This window comes from Lepidochelys kempii, chromosome 24, assembly GCF_965140265.1.
Source record: "Lepidochelys kempii isolate rLepKem1 chromosome 24, rLepKem1.hap2, whole genome shotgun sequence".
Taxonomy (NCBI): Eukaryota; Metazoa; Chordata; order Testudines; family Cheloniidae; genus Lepidochelys; species Lepidochelys kempii.
The window spans coordinates 12,994,528-13,010,917 of record NC_133279.1 but is presented as its reverse complement, the minus strand read 5'-3'; the positions used below and the strand labels follow the sequence as shown (position 1 = coordinate 13,010,917).

General features: G+C 55.8%; 1 protein-coding gene across 1 annotated transcript in view; it reads right to left on the bottom strand.

The window, feature by feature from the left end:
• Positions 1–15,585, bottom strand: part of LOC140902925 (IgGFc-binding protein-like) — a 32,040-nt gene extending 16,455 nt beyond the window's left edge. Inside the window, 10 exon segments of the mRNA XM_073323508.1 lie at positions 1,344–1,543; positions 2,509–2,765; positions 2,857–3,041; positions 3,522–4,111; positions 4,841–5,390; positions 6,132–6,730; positions 8,246–8,819; positions 9,633–9,973; positions 10,406–11,632; positions 15,534–15,585. Coding sequence (XP_073179609.1) covers positions 1,344–1,543; positions 2,509–2,765; positions 2,857–3,041; positions 3,522–4,111; positions 4,841–5,390; positions 6,132–6,730; positions 8,246–8,819; positions 9,633–9,973; positions 10,406–11,632; positions 15,534–15,585 — 4,575 coding nt within the window.
• Positions 15,586–16,390: the final 805 nt, after the last annotated feature.

Genomic DNA, 16,390 nt, shown 5'->3' with positions numbered 1-16,390 from the left:
ATAAAATATATGCTTAAAACCCACAATTCTGCACATTGTGAAAATTTAAATCAATAAAAACAAAAAATGCTTAAACATCAGTATTATCGGTTGAAATGATAAAACCATAAAAACTGAATTCTGCCAAGCTGAGCTGTAGAGAGACAAGGGGGTGACGACACTCCTATAAAGGATTCCAAGAAGACCTCACACCACAATTTACCCAGTAATTGAAGGACATTATCAAATCCTTCCCCAAGCAACTCCAAGAGAAACTCTACAGACTCATCCCCTCTCTAATATCCTGGGACAGACACAGGCTCTACTCTATTAACTGTTACCAAGAAACAGACCGAATGGCTCGGCAGCAGTTCTGCGGAAAAGGACCTAGGGGTGACAGTGGACGAGAAGCTGGATATGAGTCAGCAGTGTGCCCTTGTTGCCAAGGCCAATGGCATTTTGGGACGTATAAGTAGGGGCATTGCCAGCAGATCGAGGGACGTGATCGTTCCCCTCTATTCGACACTGGTGAGGCCTCATCTGGAGTACCGTGTCCAGTTTTGGGCCCCACACTACAAGAAGGATGTGGATAAATTGGAGAGAGTCCAGCGAAGGGCAACAAAAATGATTAGGGGTCTGGAACACATGACTTTTGAGGAGAGGCTGAGGGAACTGGGATTGTTTAGTCTGCAGAAGAGAAGAATGAGGGGGGATTTGATAGCTGCTTTCAACTACCTGAGAGGTGGTTCCAAAGAGGATGGTTCTAGACTATTCTCAGTGGTAGAAGATGACAGGACAAGGAGTAATGGTCTCAAGTTGCAGTGGGGGAGGTTTAGGTTGGATATTAGGAAAAACTTTTTCACTAGGAGGGTGGTGAAACACTGGAATGCGTTACCTAGGGAGGTGGTGGAATCTCCTTCCTTAGAAGTTTTTAAGGTCAGGCTTGACAAAGCCCTGGCTGGGATAATTTAATTGGGGATGGGTCCTGCTTTGAGCAGGGGGTTGGACTAGATGACCTCCTGAGGTCCCTTCCAACCCTGTTATTCTATGATTCTATGATTCTAAGCTAACTGATGTTGGTTAATTGATCTCTTGGGTATCTTTCACAACACATCAAAGTGTGGTCAAGGAGTTGACTACAGAATGTAGTGACAAGCAGCACATTAGGGTTCTTTGCTTGTCTCTGGAGATCGGGAATTAAGCATGGCCAATGGGTTGGATGCCAAGCCCAGGGGACCAATGTTTTGATCCAGAATACGCGCCCCTAGGCTGTAGATCTGCTTCGCTCCAACTGAGGAGCTCGTCTTAGGTTCCCAGTTAGGGATAATAGGATCAGACCCTCATCTACCAGCAGGGGGCAGTACCTTGAGGTATCTCCCCCGTTCGAAGCAGCCACAACTCTCCACAGTCACGCAGCCCTGGCCATCAAAGAAGAAGCCATCGTCACATTGGCAGCCTTCGGCACAGGTCTCTGGGCACGGGGTGGAGTCGGTGATCCAGGCGCAGGTCGCGGTGCAGAGGTCAGCACACACCTCATAGTGGCTGTTGGCTGGGCAGCTCAGAGCTAAAATAAAGAGAGAAATTATTGATTCACAGAGTCATAGATTTGCAGGAACCATCATGAGCAACCAGTCTGCCCCAGCCCAGATCTGATGGTCGAGCTAGAGCGCAGCTTTGAGAGAGAGATCTCCCTAGAAAGACTCAGAGGGCAGGAAACTGCCCTGTAGCTGTAGCAGTTGTTCCCAGGGTTGGTTCCCCACCCTAGGGAAAATCTGCCCTTTGTTCCCAGTCTCGATTTCTCTGGCTCCGTCCCCCAGCCCACCAACTGTCAGCTCTCGCTCTGCCTCTGTCTATTGGGTTAACAAGCCCTCTGCTCCCTGAAATCTCCTCTCCAGGGAGGTGCTGAAAGACAAGGACTAGCCTCTGAGCCTTCTCTGGGTTAAACACACTGGATCAAGCTCCTTCAGTCCCTGGCTCTCGGGCAGGTTTTTCAGCCCTCAGATCATTCCCGTAGCTCTGACCCCGCCCCCTTTTCCGATGTCCTGTCTGACGTGCAGCCCCCCAGAGCTGGGCACAGTCTCCAGTCGTGGTCTCCCCAATGCCGTATCTCAAGAGGACCCCACCTTCTGGCTTCTCCTCACTATCTCCTGCTTCTCCAGCCCAGGGTCACGCTCACCCTCTTGGCCACAGCATCTCATTCTCATGGGCAGCTGGCTCCATCAGGACACCTGGGTCCTTTCCAGAGTCGCTGCTTTCCAGGGTACAGCCCCTCCCACCCAGCCTGCGAATCTGACCCACGGTCTGTGTCCCTCTGTGCAGGACTTTAGGACTAAGGAACATGTGGCTCAGATTATTCTGTGCACCAGCATGGATGGAAAGGGAGCCAGACTGGGAGGATGAGGAAAGACTGGATGAGAAGAAACAGATAAGCTAAGGGTCTGGTATGAGATGCCCAGACCTGATGCCCCCCCAGATCAAGGAGGGTGAGCGGGACAGCCCCCCACACCCCATCAGCATCGCGGCACTTACGGCAGAAGGAGGGGCTCCTCCAGGGCTGGATGGGGGCCCCGGCCTCCTGGCAGGCCGTCACATAGCTGTGGATGCTCTGGCACAGGACCTGGGAGTCCCTGTTGCCCAAGCACACATCATACAGGCAGTTGTTGAAATACACGCTGGGGCTGACCGTGCCGTGGCAGGCGGCGAAGGGGCCGTCGGAGGCTGTGAGCAGCCCGCAGTAGTGGCGCTGTTTGAAGACGTCCTTTTTGGTCTCTTCACAAACCAGGCAGCTGTTCCCGGCGCATCCATCTGCACAGGCCACCCCTGGGACTGGGATTTTCCAGGCGGAGGCAAACGCTGCTACATCAGGGGCTGCCCTGCCATCGGGGAGCAGGAACTCGTCGTCCCTGGTAGTTCCCCGGGATGGTGACTCTCACGTTGTACAGGAGGTCGTAGCTCACGGTGAGGCCGAAGTCGGTTTGCACCAGCACGTTCCCACCATGCTGATACGCCCAAAGCCGTCCATCGGCCACAACCACAGGCAGATTGTGGGACACCCCGTCCACCTGGGAGAGACAGAGCATCCCATGGGAGCAGGGGGAGCAGACACTGGGGCCGGGGAGAGATGCAACAGGAAAGCACGCAAGCTGAATTCCACTCTGTTCTACGCACGTAAATCCCAAAAGAGCCAGGGCCAGATTCAGTGTAAATCCAGAGTCACCCCTGACTGCAATAGGGTCAGGGCTGGATTCTGATTGCAGCTCCTCCAGGATAAATCCAGAGCCAGCTCAGATTTCAGACGGATGACTCCAGAGTCACTCTTCCCCTCCCGCCCAGGTCTCTGACCCTGTGTAGGGGGCATCTAATGCTACGGCCCTGGAAGGGCCGGTCCCAGAGGCAGATGGGGGGATAGAGCTCAGCTGGGGGCACCCCTCTTAGCCAACAGGCACTCTGCTGTCTCTGAGATGTCAGGACTGGCCCTACTGTTCTGCCCACCCCACTACAGAGTCCGCTCCTCTTTGACCCATCCCATGAGCAGGACTTACCCTGATCAGCCCCCTCATGCCCTGCAGCAGGGAAAGGGTGGTCCCATAGAGGCGGATGGACACCAGCTTGGCCACGGAGACCTGCTTAGTGCCCCTCAGCTTGTTCTCCAGGTGGACGGTGAAGGGCATCAGCTTCTGGGTGTCAGTGCAGGTCGTGGCCAGGGCATAGGTGCAGGTGCCCTGGAAGTTGGCAGCAGCACCGTCGAAGGTGATGTAGTGGGAGCTTCCAGAGACGGTGCAGGTGGCGGATCCCACAGGGTGGCATCTCCGGACGCTGCCCGCCACCTTACACTCCTCCTTGGGGCCACAGGACAAGCCCTTGCAGGCCACGTCCCCGCCGGCCTGGCAGATGCACTGCTCCTGGCATGTCGGATGGAAGGTCTCCCCGGCCTGGTAGTAAAAGCCCTGGTGGACGCAGCCACACTGGGACATGGGCACACAGCGGTCACCGCTCAGCACAAAGCCCTCATCACAGACGCAGCCCTCCCAGCACTGGGCCGAGCACTGAACTGGGGCATAGAGGCTGCTGCAGGTCGGCTGGCAGCCCCGGGCGCAAACCTCATAGTGGCTGTTCAGGGGACAGGCTGGCTCTGCGACGGGAACAGAATGAGGTGTCAGAGCAGCAGTTTCTGATCACAGCTGGCGCCCCCTGGAGGGGAAAGGCCCTTGCCCCATTCCCTGCCCCCCTGAGCCAGCCAGCCCCACAACCTGGGGCAGGATCGGAGCTGACGCCCCCTGGAGGGGAAAGGCCCCATTCCTCACCCCCACCCCACCCGAGCCCGAGCCAGCCAGTCCCCGCCCAGGGGCTGGATGGGAGCCAGCACCTCCTGGAGGAGAAAGGCCCAGTGCCCCATTCCCTGCGCCCCTGAGCCAACCAGCCCCCCACCCTGGGGCAGGATTGGAGACAGTGCCCCCTAGAGGGGAAAAGCCCATTCTCTCAGCCAGCTCAGGGGATAAAAACAGAGCAAACCCTCAGTTGCTGTTTGTCAGTGTAACACAATTGGTTTGAATGCAATCGTGCAGATTCTCACCAGCTGGGGAATGTGGCCCCATTGACTCCAATGAGGCTACGGCTGGTTGACCCGAGCTGGGATCTAGCCACATTAACTTCAATGGAGCTACAGCCGATAGACCCCAGCTGGGACCTGGTTGGATTATCCAGGTTTGTAACTATTCTCCCTCATTAAGGATAGAGCAATCCATAGGTTCATGGATCGGAGACCAGGAGGGCGCCTCACGCCGCCCAGCCTGCCCTGTGTGGTAGCCCAGCCCAGGAACCCTGCCCAGCGGACAGCGCCATGTGACGGGCGCACACTCACTCCAGAAGACGTGGTATCTCCAGGGATGTACAATTACCCCAGCGGCCTGGCAGGCTGAGGCATAGCCGGCAACCACCTGCCCTAGCACGGCCATCTGCCCCTTGGACACGCAGTAGTCGGACACGCAGTCGAGGAAGAAGCCCTCGGGATCAATTCTGCTGTGGCACTCCCTGAAGGGGCCGGTGTTCTCCAGGATGATCCCGCACTCGGTGTTGACGCCCCGCTGGCGATGGGCGAGGGCTTCCAGGTCGGGGCAGGCCCCCACATCGACTTCGCCGCAGCCCAGGGGCTCAGCCACCCTCCAGCTGCGCCCGGCACCCACCCCGGCCTTCCCAGCTGGCTCGTCACTCCTGTCCCCATTGAAATTGCCGCACAGACCACCCAGGGTGCTGGCATAGGTGCTGGGCATGGTGACAGTGACCCGGCTGTGCCAGTCGAAGGTGACAGTGAGGCCAAAATCTGTCTGGATCACGGCATCCCAGCCTCTCTGGTACATGGAGATCTTCCCTGTGCCCACTTGGTATGGCAGGTTGGTCAAAATACCATTCACCTAGGGATAGAGACAGACACCTTGATACAAGACTGTGCAATGATCACTGAGCCCCAGTGCAGAAATGCAGCTGTGTCTAAGGTGGGGCAGCTGGGGAACAGGCACACATAATGTCACATAGGGATGGCTTGCCCAGCTCTGAGATGCAGCTACATCTGGAGTAGGGAAGCTGATTCACAGACCACAAGTTACTGAGGAGAACAGATGGTCTCAAGGTTAAGGCACAGTATTGGGAGCTCTGGGTTCTCTCCCCAGCTCTGGGAGAGGAGTGGGGTCGAGTGGGTTAGAGCAGGGGAAGCTGGGAGCCAAGACTCCTGGGTTCTCTCCCTGACTCTGGGAGGGGAGCGGAGTCTAGTGGGTTAGAGCGGGGGGGGAGGGGGGCTGGGAGCCAGGACTCCTGGGTTCTGTTCCCATCTCTGAGGTGAGTGGGGTCTACTGGTTACACCTGCAAGGTAATGATAGGTTCTAGTCCAGACTTGCTGGGTGATTGTGTGACAGTTCCTTAATCTGTCAATGCCTCAGTTTCCCCAGCTGTGAAATGGGCACTTCCCAGCCTCAAGAAGGGGTTGTATCAACGTCTGTGCTTTGGACTTCTCTGATAGGCCCTGCGGGGAGGCTACTGCTGGATGGAGAGTTTAGGACAGGAAGTGAGGAAACTCAGGCTGACGTAGAATCAGACCAGCTAGGAAGACGGTCCTTGCCCTTGACCGGTTGGCGTCTCCCCAGTCTAGGCTCACTCACCATGATCTTGCCCCGATAGGCCCAGCTGACGGTGGTCTCCACTCCATATACGTGGACCTGCACTACTTTCCTGAAGGACACCGATTGACCACCCCGGCGGGCGTTCCGCACCAGGACCCGGAAATCCACCAGCTCCTGGCTCTTCTTGCTCAGCCCGGAGAGCTGATACTGGCAGGTGCCCTGGAAGTCGAACCTCTGCCCGTCAAAGCTGTGGTAGTGGGAGCCCCCGCTGGTCATGCAGCTGGCGTAGTTGGTGGGGTAGCAGTTCTGGATGCCTTTCTCCACCTGGCACTGCTCCCCAGCCCTGCACCCTGCGACCTGGCAGCTCACCTGCCTGGTTTGCGGGTTGCAGACACAGCGTCTCGTGCAGGCGTCGTTCCCCCAGAATTGCTCTCCAGGGGCATAGAGGCGTCCCTCAAATTCGCACCCACAGCCAGCCTTGGAGATGCATTTCCCAGCATCCAGCACGAAGCCCTCATTGCACTGGCAGGTCTCCACGCAGGGCAAGGAGCAGTTGTTAGGGGCCGCTCGGTCATTGCAGGTGGCAGGACACGTGGAGCTGCAGAGCTGGTACTGGCTGTTCTCCGGGCAGGGCAGAGCTGTCAAAGGGATGGGACATGGGTCACTGGGAATATCACTGCATTCAGCACATGCTGCAGCTTGAACCACCAGCTTCTTGCATCAGCCTCAGAGACGGGATAAGAGCTCTACTACTGCTGCCCACTGAGGGAGCTCTCCTTAAGCTCAAGCACCAGAGGCCTGCGCTCTCGCCAAGCACGACACTTAAAATAATCCCACAGCCAGCCCACCGAAAAATGGGGAGATTGGTCAAAACTCATGAAACTTTTGTAGGTTAAATTAAATAAATATCCTGTGCCAGGTGGGTGTTGGTCGTTTCCAGCTTCTGTAACCTGCAGCTCCCCACCAACACCAACAACTGTTGTTAGGAGTCATCTGCAACACGGCAGAGGCCAGAGTCCACAGAAAACAGCCCTGTCCTGAGGGAACAGGGGGAGGGTGCATTGCAAGATAGTCTCAGGTTAAGAGAGAGAGTGAGAGAGTGTGTGTGTGAGTGAACACAGTCCTCTGTTGGAGGGGATGGGTCCTTCTGTGTGTGTGTGTGTGTGTGTGTGTGTGTGTATGCTGCCCCCTGCTGGAGGGGATGGGCACTGCTCTGTGTGTGTGTCCCTGCTGCCCCCCTTTCTACCCCATCTTTTCCTCCCTGCCCCCCAACCTCAGCCCCTTCTGGCCCCCAAACATCCAGCTTATCACTCATCTGCTCTCTCACAATTCTCCCCTCTGCCCCCCCAACTCTCCTTGCCCCCCATACTGCTCCCCCAACATTCCTCTGTCCCCCAGACCCTTTCCCTCTCCCTCCTGCCTCCCATATTCGCCTGCTCCCTAGTTTCCTCCCTGCTGCCTCCTCTGCCCCCCCAAATTAACCATCTTCCAAGCCTATCCCCCCACCCCCCGTTGCCTGGAAGCAGAGCCCCATAAGTACAGCCTGGTTTCAGTCTCACTGGAACAATGGGGAGGAGGTGGGGGGGAGTGGTTGCCTTATTTATTAAGGGCAACTTCCTGATACTATCGCGCGCAGTGGTTCTCAATCTGCAGCCAATCAGCACACAGCTGCGGCCCATGTGACATCCTCATGGCCATACAGGTCGTATTGGATGCAGCCCACATAACACATTGGTATGAGGCCCACAATGGTAAATAGGTTGAGAACCACTGTTGCAGCTCTGAGAGGCAACAGAGGTGGGTTCCAGGTCTCCTCCCCAGACCAGGTGCGCTAGTAAACGGATCCGTTCTCTCCAGCCCCTCGTTACAGGCAATGTGTAACAAGGATCTTCCAGAATTCCTCACCAAAAATGGGCCAGCATGTTCCCACCTCCCTAAAACAGCACGTCCCCCAATGACACCCCCTGGAGGGAAAAGACCCCATGCCCCATTCCAAGCCCCCCCGGAGCCAGCCAGTCCCCAACCCCGGGGCCGGATGGGAGCCAGTGCCCCCTAGAGGGGAAAGACTCCATGCCCCACCCCTGAGCCAGCCAGTGCTCTGAATTTCTTTGGCACCAGCTGCCATGATCAAACCAGGGGTTAACCCCACTCACTGCAGCCTGCGAGACTTCGCCACTCGGAGATGGCCACCCCCTCTCTCCGGCAAGCGTCGGCGTAGCTCGTCAGCGCCCGGCACAGCATCTCCTTGAGGCCGTCATTCATACACAGGTCATAGACACAGTTGTCCAGGTAGATTTTGGGATCGATCATGGAGTGGCAGAGGCTGAAGGGGCCCTCCACCTCTTTGGTGATCCAGCCACAGAAGGGCTTAGCTTTGTACCTGCCAACCAGCTCTGGGGAGCAGTTCTTGCACTCCCCGTGGCAGTCGTCCCAGCAGAACCTGTCCCCATCCTCCACCTTCCAGCTCTTCCCGAACTCCACGGGGCTGGCAGCCAGCACCCCCGTGGGGGTGGCAAAGTCGTCCCTAGCATCCCCGTTGTAGTTGCCACACAGGCCTTGCACACTCTCCCAGAAGCTGCTGGAGATCTTCACTACCAGAGAGCTGCCCCAGTCATAGGAGACCTTCAGGGAGAAGTCAGTCTCGATGACAACAGAGCCCCCGCTCTGATAAAGCTTCAGTTTCCCCTCCATCAGGGAGATGGGGAGGCGGGAGTGCTGGGCATTCACCTGGGAGGGCAACCACAAGCAGTGGTCATTGTTTCACGCAACACTTTCAGCCCATGTCCTATTCCCAACAACCTCTCCCTTAAAAACCAGGCAAGTCCAAAGCCCACCCAGGCTAAGTCAAGAGAACCCACATCACCTTGAGCCACCTGGTGTTTACAAGAGAGATTTCCCAGGCCAGGTAACTCTGCCACCACCTCCCACAGGTTCCCTTCACCTTCCCCTGAAACATCTGCTGCCACTAGAGGTGGGACCCTGATAGGCAGACCCCCAGCCCTGCTTGGCAATAGAGCCGGAGGAAATTTTCAACTCAAATAGTTTTTCAGACAAAAAAAAGCAGATTTGATGACACCAAAACAATTCAGTGAAAAAGAAAAATCCTCAAAAAAAATTCTGGAAAAAATTAAAATGTTTCGATCTTTCAATTCAAGAAAACTTCTCAATTTGAAAGTTCCTTTAATTTTTTAAAATTTAATATGTTGAAATCAAAATGAAACTTTTGTTTAACCCAAAACAAAAAAGTCATCTTTTCAATTTGCCAAAAATTTCTAATTTATTTTTGTTTTGACCAGAAATGATTTTTTTATTTTAGAAAAGAAAAGAAAAGAAAATGAAATATGAAGGAAGAAAGAAGAAAAAATGAAAGGAGAAAAGCAAAGAAAAGAAGGACTAATGAAGGAAGAAAAAGAAAAGAGAAAAATGAAGAAAGAAAAGAAGAGAGAAAGAGAAATGAAGGAAGAAAAATAAAGAAATGAAGAAGGAAAAGCAAAGAAAAGTATGATGGATAGATTAGAAAGGGGATGGGCACACTCTTACCCTCACAAGCCCGTATTCATTTCTGACCACGGAGACGGTGTAGCCGTAGACCTGCACGGTCACAAAGCCCACGTAGGCAACTCTCTGGTTGCCCCGGTTCTCGTTCTTAGCCGTGACGTGGAAAGCTGGGAGAGCTGAATCTGAGCTGAAGGTCTTGGCCAGGGTGTAGGTGCAGGTGCCCATGAAGTCGTAGTTGCACCCATCGAAGGTACGGTAGTGGGGATCACCCAGCGCCCAGCAAGTTGCCACGGAGGTGGCCATGCACACGGGTCTGCCATTGGCCATCTGGCAGGTCTCCTTCTTCTGGCACTGCATGGAACTGCAGGAAGGCACCGGGGATGCTGAGGACAGGATGGGAAGGAAAGGGCAAGCAGAGAGATAGACAGGACATTATAACAGGAAACAAACTGGCCACGAGGTCGACCCATGGGGTCCAGTGGGTTGACCTGGTGGCTTAGAGTATTATAACATGGTGAAGTATGGAGGGATGGATGGAAGGGAAGAATGGTTGGTGGGATTGATTGGAGATGGATGGATGGATGAATGGATGGATGGATTTTGCTGTGAATGCTATTGGGGTGACCACAGCAGGATCATACCAGGCTCCCTGTGCAACACCCCTGCCATAGAGACATCCCCACCCCCATCCATGCATAGGGTCCCCCATAGGGGCTATTCACACTGCTCAGCACCCTAAGATTTCACAATTACAACAGGACAAGCACCCAGATACACCCCATAGCCCCCCTTTCCCTCAGATACCCCCCACTTACCACTCTGGCAAAGGGTGGCCATGCCGTAGCCATTCTGCTGAGCGATGCCAACGCTCAGCAGCCCAAAGGCAGCTCTGGGATTCTCCACTGAGTGGGCACTGGCCCTGATGCCCAGGTTGAACACTCCCCAGGAATACTCCGTGCCGGGAATCGGTTTCCAGAGCACCCTGCTCGGGAGTCGCCGATCCATGGTGATGTCGGCAGCCGATGCGATCTTGGCCACAACAATGGCATAGTTTTTGAACCCCTGCTGGCCAGTAATGGAGTAGGAGGTGCAGTAGCTGGAGACGTCCGGGATGCTGACCAAGAAGGGGTCGTAACGCATGGTGCCCTGGGTCCCGCCGGTACAGAAGAAGAAGACTTGAATGCCGGCACTGGCGGAGATGTACAGTGGTTTGGCCAGACTCACCTCCAACTGCAGGACCTGCCCAGACACCAGACCCTGGCTCCTCCGGGCCCCGCCAGAGAGGTAGGTGAGCCGTGTGACTTGGGAGGCGACGATGTACACCAAGTCGTAGCCGGCCTGGAAGGGCATCGGTGGCACAAAGAAAGCCGTGCCCCACCCGCAGACGGGCAACAGCTGCTCGGCCACGTGGTTGCACTTGGTGTTCTTCTGGGCACAGCTGTGCCCGCTCTGCACTGCCACCGGCTTCAGGGACACCACCCGGGTGCCAGAAAGGTCCTGGTTGCTCTGGAATTGGACAGCCTCGTAGGGCTCAAGGGAGACAGTGATCTTGCTGCCGGCCGAGTAGACCCGCTCTTGGAACCTCACACTGCCCTTCAGGTGAATTTCCACAGTGGTGGGCTCCCGCCATGCCATGATGGAGAACTCTTTGTAGGTCCCGGAGACATCTCCAGCTGGCGTGAGGACATAGTACTCTACGCCCAGGCTCTGGACCGGGTACACCATGCCGGTGTCGGCCGTCAGCTTCTTGGCATTGAGCGACATCACTGAGACATCCTTGTCCGCCTGCACCAGGACAGTGCCGCAGAACTTGGTGGTGCCAGACATCTCAGCGTTGGCCGGGATCTTCACGGAGACAGTCTGGCCCTGGCCAAGCTGGAAGGTGTGGCGGAACTGAGACTTACGCATCTCGACGGTGACCGTGGTGGAGGGCGAGTAGCCGGAGATGAAGAGCTGGAAGTCAGCCTGGGAGTAGCCAATCTGGTAATTCTGCAAGAAGGCCGTGATGAACTCCCGGCCCATGGGGGTGGCCGTGCCGGGGCCTGTGGGGAGAGGGACAGAGAGGGGTGACCGAGCCGGCATCTCTAGGGGGTCTTGGCGCTGCTGTTATGTGTCTTAGTGATGGAAAAGAGCTAATAGCAATGGCTAAAGCTCTCAATAACCCATACACTGCTCTGCCAGTGCCCCTCAGTCCTGACCTGTAGACCCCTGCCATCCCAGCCATGGGCAGCCCCTCACACAGCTCTGCTTGCCACTCAGTGGGGCCAATTCACCTCTCGCCCAGGGTAGTGTGATGAGGAGTAACCCCAAGGACGTTACAGTCGGCTGTGTGAAAGCGGAATGCCGGTGCTGCTGTTACTGTCTGGAGCCAGCTCATCTCTAAAGTCAGTGGATTCACTCGCAATGAGCCCGGAGACCAGATTTCAGATTCCAAATGTAAGGGGACTGTTGGCCCCTTACTAAAACTCAGTGGGGGTGGTTTGGTTGGCTAGCTCCCAGGACCAAAAGGAAGGGAAGGGTCGATGGGAAATCAGGACCCTGAGACGAACAGTCCCCATGGGCAATGGGGAGAGGCCAACGCTCCAGGTCAGCCTGATTGACAGGGTAGGCAGGCTAATGAGGGAGTCAGGAGACCGGAGGGGGGGTCGGTCCCGTCTGCCTGGTGAGCTAGAATTGCCTGGGTCAGACAGAGAGGGGCTGAGCTCAGGAGAGAGCAGGGTGCCCGAGTGGAGCGGGGCAGCAGGGCCACGCCGGCCAGAAGGGCCAGAGAAGCAGCCCAGGGGGCTGGAGGCAGAGCAGCAGCATCAGTGGTGAGGCAGAGTGGTGGAGCTTTGGCTGGAGCTGGGGCTGGAGCTGTCTGGAGCAGGGTGCAGGGAGCAGCTGGGGAGAGCGAGGGGGACCCTGGGCAGTGGGCCCAGTGCAGGGAGACGCCCCCAGCCAAGACGCCTGGCAGGCCAGACTTGTGGGGGGGATCGTAACCCCGACGGGGCGGGGCGACGCTGGGATGAAGGGTCCTGCCACCTAGAGCCTGGAGTCGTGTGGCCACCGCCAGAGCAAGTGTCCAACCCGCAGCATCCCTGCAGCACAGCCAGGGCCTGGGCAGGGGCCTGGAACGTGTGAGAAACAGACTGAACTGCCCTGACATCCCAGAGACGCTGGCTGTGACGTCCCCGTGCCACAGAGCGGGTCGATGGGTTTTCCTTTCACCTTTCCCGTTTTTTCCTTATTTTTTTAATTGGTTGCTGTTTAATGAATTGTATTTGCTTTGAACTGATTGTAACAATCAGTGGGTCAGGGAAGCGTCCAGTGAAGAGAGAGCACCCAGAGTGGGGACACCCTGGCCCCTGCCCTAAGTGACCATGACAAGGTTGGGGGTTAAGCCCCCCTGGAATCCTGGGCCCAGCCTTCTTGGGGTTACGAGGACTCTGCCACACAGGAGATGGAAAGGGAGCCCTCGAGGTCAGGCAGGCCTCTGGGTAAAGGGAGTGGGAGCGAGGATCCAGATCCTTTCGCTAGCCCATTTCACCAGGGTCGTGTATAAGCGAGGAAAGTTCCCCACAACGGTGGGACCATTCCCCCACTTACACAGATACTCCTGTCTCTAACCTCTAAACATCTCCCTGAGCTGGGAATGGAACCCAGGAGACCTGGCTCCCAACCCCTTGCTCTAACTACGAGACCCCATTCCCAGAGTCAGGGATGGAACCCAGGAGTCCTGGCTCCCAGGCCCCCCGCCACTCTTGCAAGCCTCAAAGGCCAGCTCAACCCTGGCAGGAAACACCCCTAAACCTGGGGGAACTGGCTCTTGCGGGGACCACCATGCCCCTCCCTGGCACTAGCACTGCTGTGGATAAATTGGAGAGAGTCCAGCGAAGGGCAACAAAAATTATTAGGGGACTGGAACACATGAGTTATAAGGAGAGGCTGAGGGAGCTGGGATTGTTTAGCCTGCAGAAGAGAAGAATGAGGGGGGATTTGATAGCTGCTTTCAACTACCTGAAAGGGGGTTCCAAAGAGGATGGCTCTAGACTGTTCTCAATGGTAGCAGATGACAGAACGAGGAGTAATGGTCTCAAGTTGCAGTGGGGGAGGTTTCGATTGGATATTAGGAAAAACTTTTTCACTAAGAGGGTGGTGAAACACTGGAATGCGTTACCTAGGGAGGTGGTAGAATCTCCTTCCTTAGAGGTTTTTAAGGTCAGGTTTGACAAAGCCCTGGCTGGGATGATTTATCTGGGAATTGGTCCTGCTTTGAGCAGGGGGTTGGACTAGATGACCTTCTGGGGTCCCTTCCAACCCTGATATTCTATGATTCTATGATTCTATGATTCTAAGTGAGGCTGAGCGTCGGGGAAAAGGCATGGCCAGAAGGGAACAGGCATGGTCGAACAGCAGGTGTGTCCAGGAGGGAAAGGCATGGCCAGAGAAGGAAAGGGAAAATGGGTGTGGTCAGATCAGATGGACAGTGGTGTGGTCAGCAGGAGAACGGGTGAGGTCAGAGAGGAAAAGGGGGGACAAAGGGGGTGTGGTCAGATGGCCAAGCGGCATGATCAGCAGAAGAAGGGGTGTGGTCAGAGGAAATGCAAGAGTGACCAGCAGGCAAAGGGGTGAGTTCAGAGAGGAAAGGGGTGGCCAAAGGGGAAAGGGGGTATGGTCAAATTGAAGTGGGGCGTGGCCAGCAGACTCTTGCTATGCGCCCATCCTCATCTGTATTCGCAGCCCCTTTCCCCAGCTGGTAGGGAACTGGGCTGCAGGAGGGGCAGGGCAGAGGGAAGAGCTAAACCAGCCCCGCACCCTGACATACACAAACATAGAGACACACAGACATATGCTGACACACATACACACATGCTGATGTACACACACTGACGTACACATACACACACGCTGTTGCATACAGAGAAACTTATGCTGACATACACATGGAGAAGCTGACATGCAGACACATACTGACATACATAAAACATCCAGGGACACACTGACATACAGAGACACATGCTGACTCACACACTGACTCACACAGCCACACACACTAACGTACACACACAAACCCGCAGATGTACACACACACTGACACACACAGAGACACGCTGACATACACAAACACACACAGTCACATGCTGACGCAAACAAACATGGAGATCTACACACACGACACACATATCCACACACGACACACATATCCACGATAGCATACATGCTCACACATGCACGAGCACACACACACTGATGAGCTCTGTGCAGCTCCCCCTCCCCCTGTTGTTTGTGAAAAGTGAGTGTGATGCGCCCTCTGAGTGTGCAAACTGAAGCCACTTGAGCTCTGCACACCTGGCATGGCCCCAGCTGGGGTGGGCAGAGGGCTGATGCCCCAGTAGAGTGTGGCAGTAGCTGAAGTTATGCCACACCCTTTATTCAACATAGGGGCATGGCTAAGGCAAGGGGGCGTGGTCTCAGCCACCCACCCCCTGAACCAGGAGCAATTTGCAAATATTACAGCAGCCCCAAGGCTGCGTGAACTGTGACCATCTGGAGCAGCAACCTTGGACCCTGACTACGCTGGGCACTGCGGAGGTTAGCTCAGGGGTTGGCCCAGCAGTGAGCTTGAGTTTACACAGAGAGAAAAATCTGACCCATCGACTCCAGTGGGGTTACTCCAGATTTACACTGAGATGAACAAGAGGTGAATCAGCCTCATTTACCCCAGTGAAGTCACTCCTGATTTACACCAGTGTGTGTGAAAAAGGGATCAGCGATCCCAGTGGAGCCACTTCTGATTTACCCGGGGTGATTGGAGAATTTTCCATCCCTTCCTGCCCAGGGCTGGCCGCAGCCCCTGAATGCTCTTTACTGCCCCACTCCCAGCTCTAGTAACCCCATGCCCTGCTCTGCCCCCAGGACCCTCCCCCCTGAGCTCCCCGAACCCTGGGTTGGATCCCCACTCACCTGCCAGCAGCGCCAGCCTGGCCCAGAGCAGCAGCATCCTCCTTGTCGCCATGGCTGAAACACAAGGGGATTAATCAGGGGGTTAGTCAGGGGAGATGGAGTGGGGGGCTTGGGATTACCTTTGCCCCAGGATTTGGGGAGCCTGGGGGGAGCAGAGGTGGGCAGACCAGGGACCCACTGAGTATGGGGATGGGGGAAGGCAGCACTGATGGGCAATGCGGATTCCCAAGGCAACAGAGAGCCAGGACTCCTGGATTCTACCCCCAGCTCTGGGAGGGGAGAGGGGTTTAGTGGGTTAGAGAGCGGGGCTGGGAGCCAGTACTTCTGGGTTCTATTCCCAGCTCTCGGAGGGCCTCCTGTCTGTTACAGGTTAATGCAGATGAATTTCACCCTCCCCCAATCTCTCCCACACCCCAGTACTGTCCCAACCACAAAGGGTTAAAATAGGACCATCCACCTCTATATCGCCTTAGCAAAGTGGTAATGGAGGTGGGAGGAGGAGCTGGAGACCCCTAGGCATGTGGTCCCATATGGACAGATTCCCCCCCCCCCCACCCCCCCGAGACCCATCCCTCCTGGCATGAGGTCAATCAGCAACTTCCCCTGTGGCACATCATTCCTTCATTGGCCATCAGGTGGCGTCTTGCACCTACTCTAATGCAGCTGGAACTGGTCGCTATTGGCGACGGGATACCAGGGTAGATGGGCCCATTGGTCTGATCTGTTCCCCTGGGTCTAGAGGGAGATGATTCTTTATATGGGCCCTGCAATATGCTCCCCACCCCAAAACAGCATCCACAGAAGCATCCCTGTCTGTCGTTTATCTCTGTGGTCCTGCTCCAGGGCAACCCCCTTCT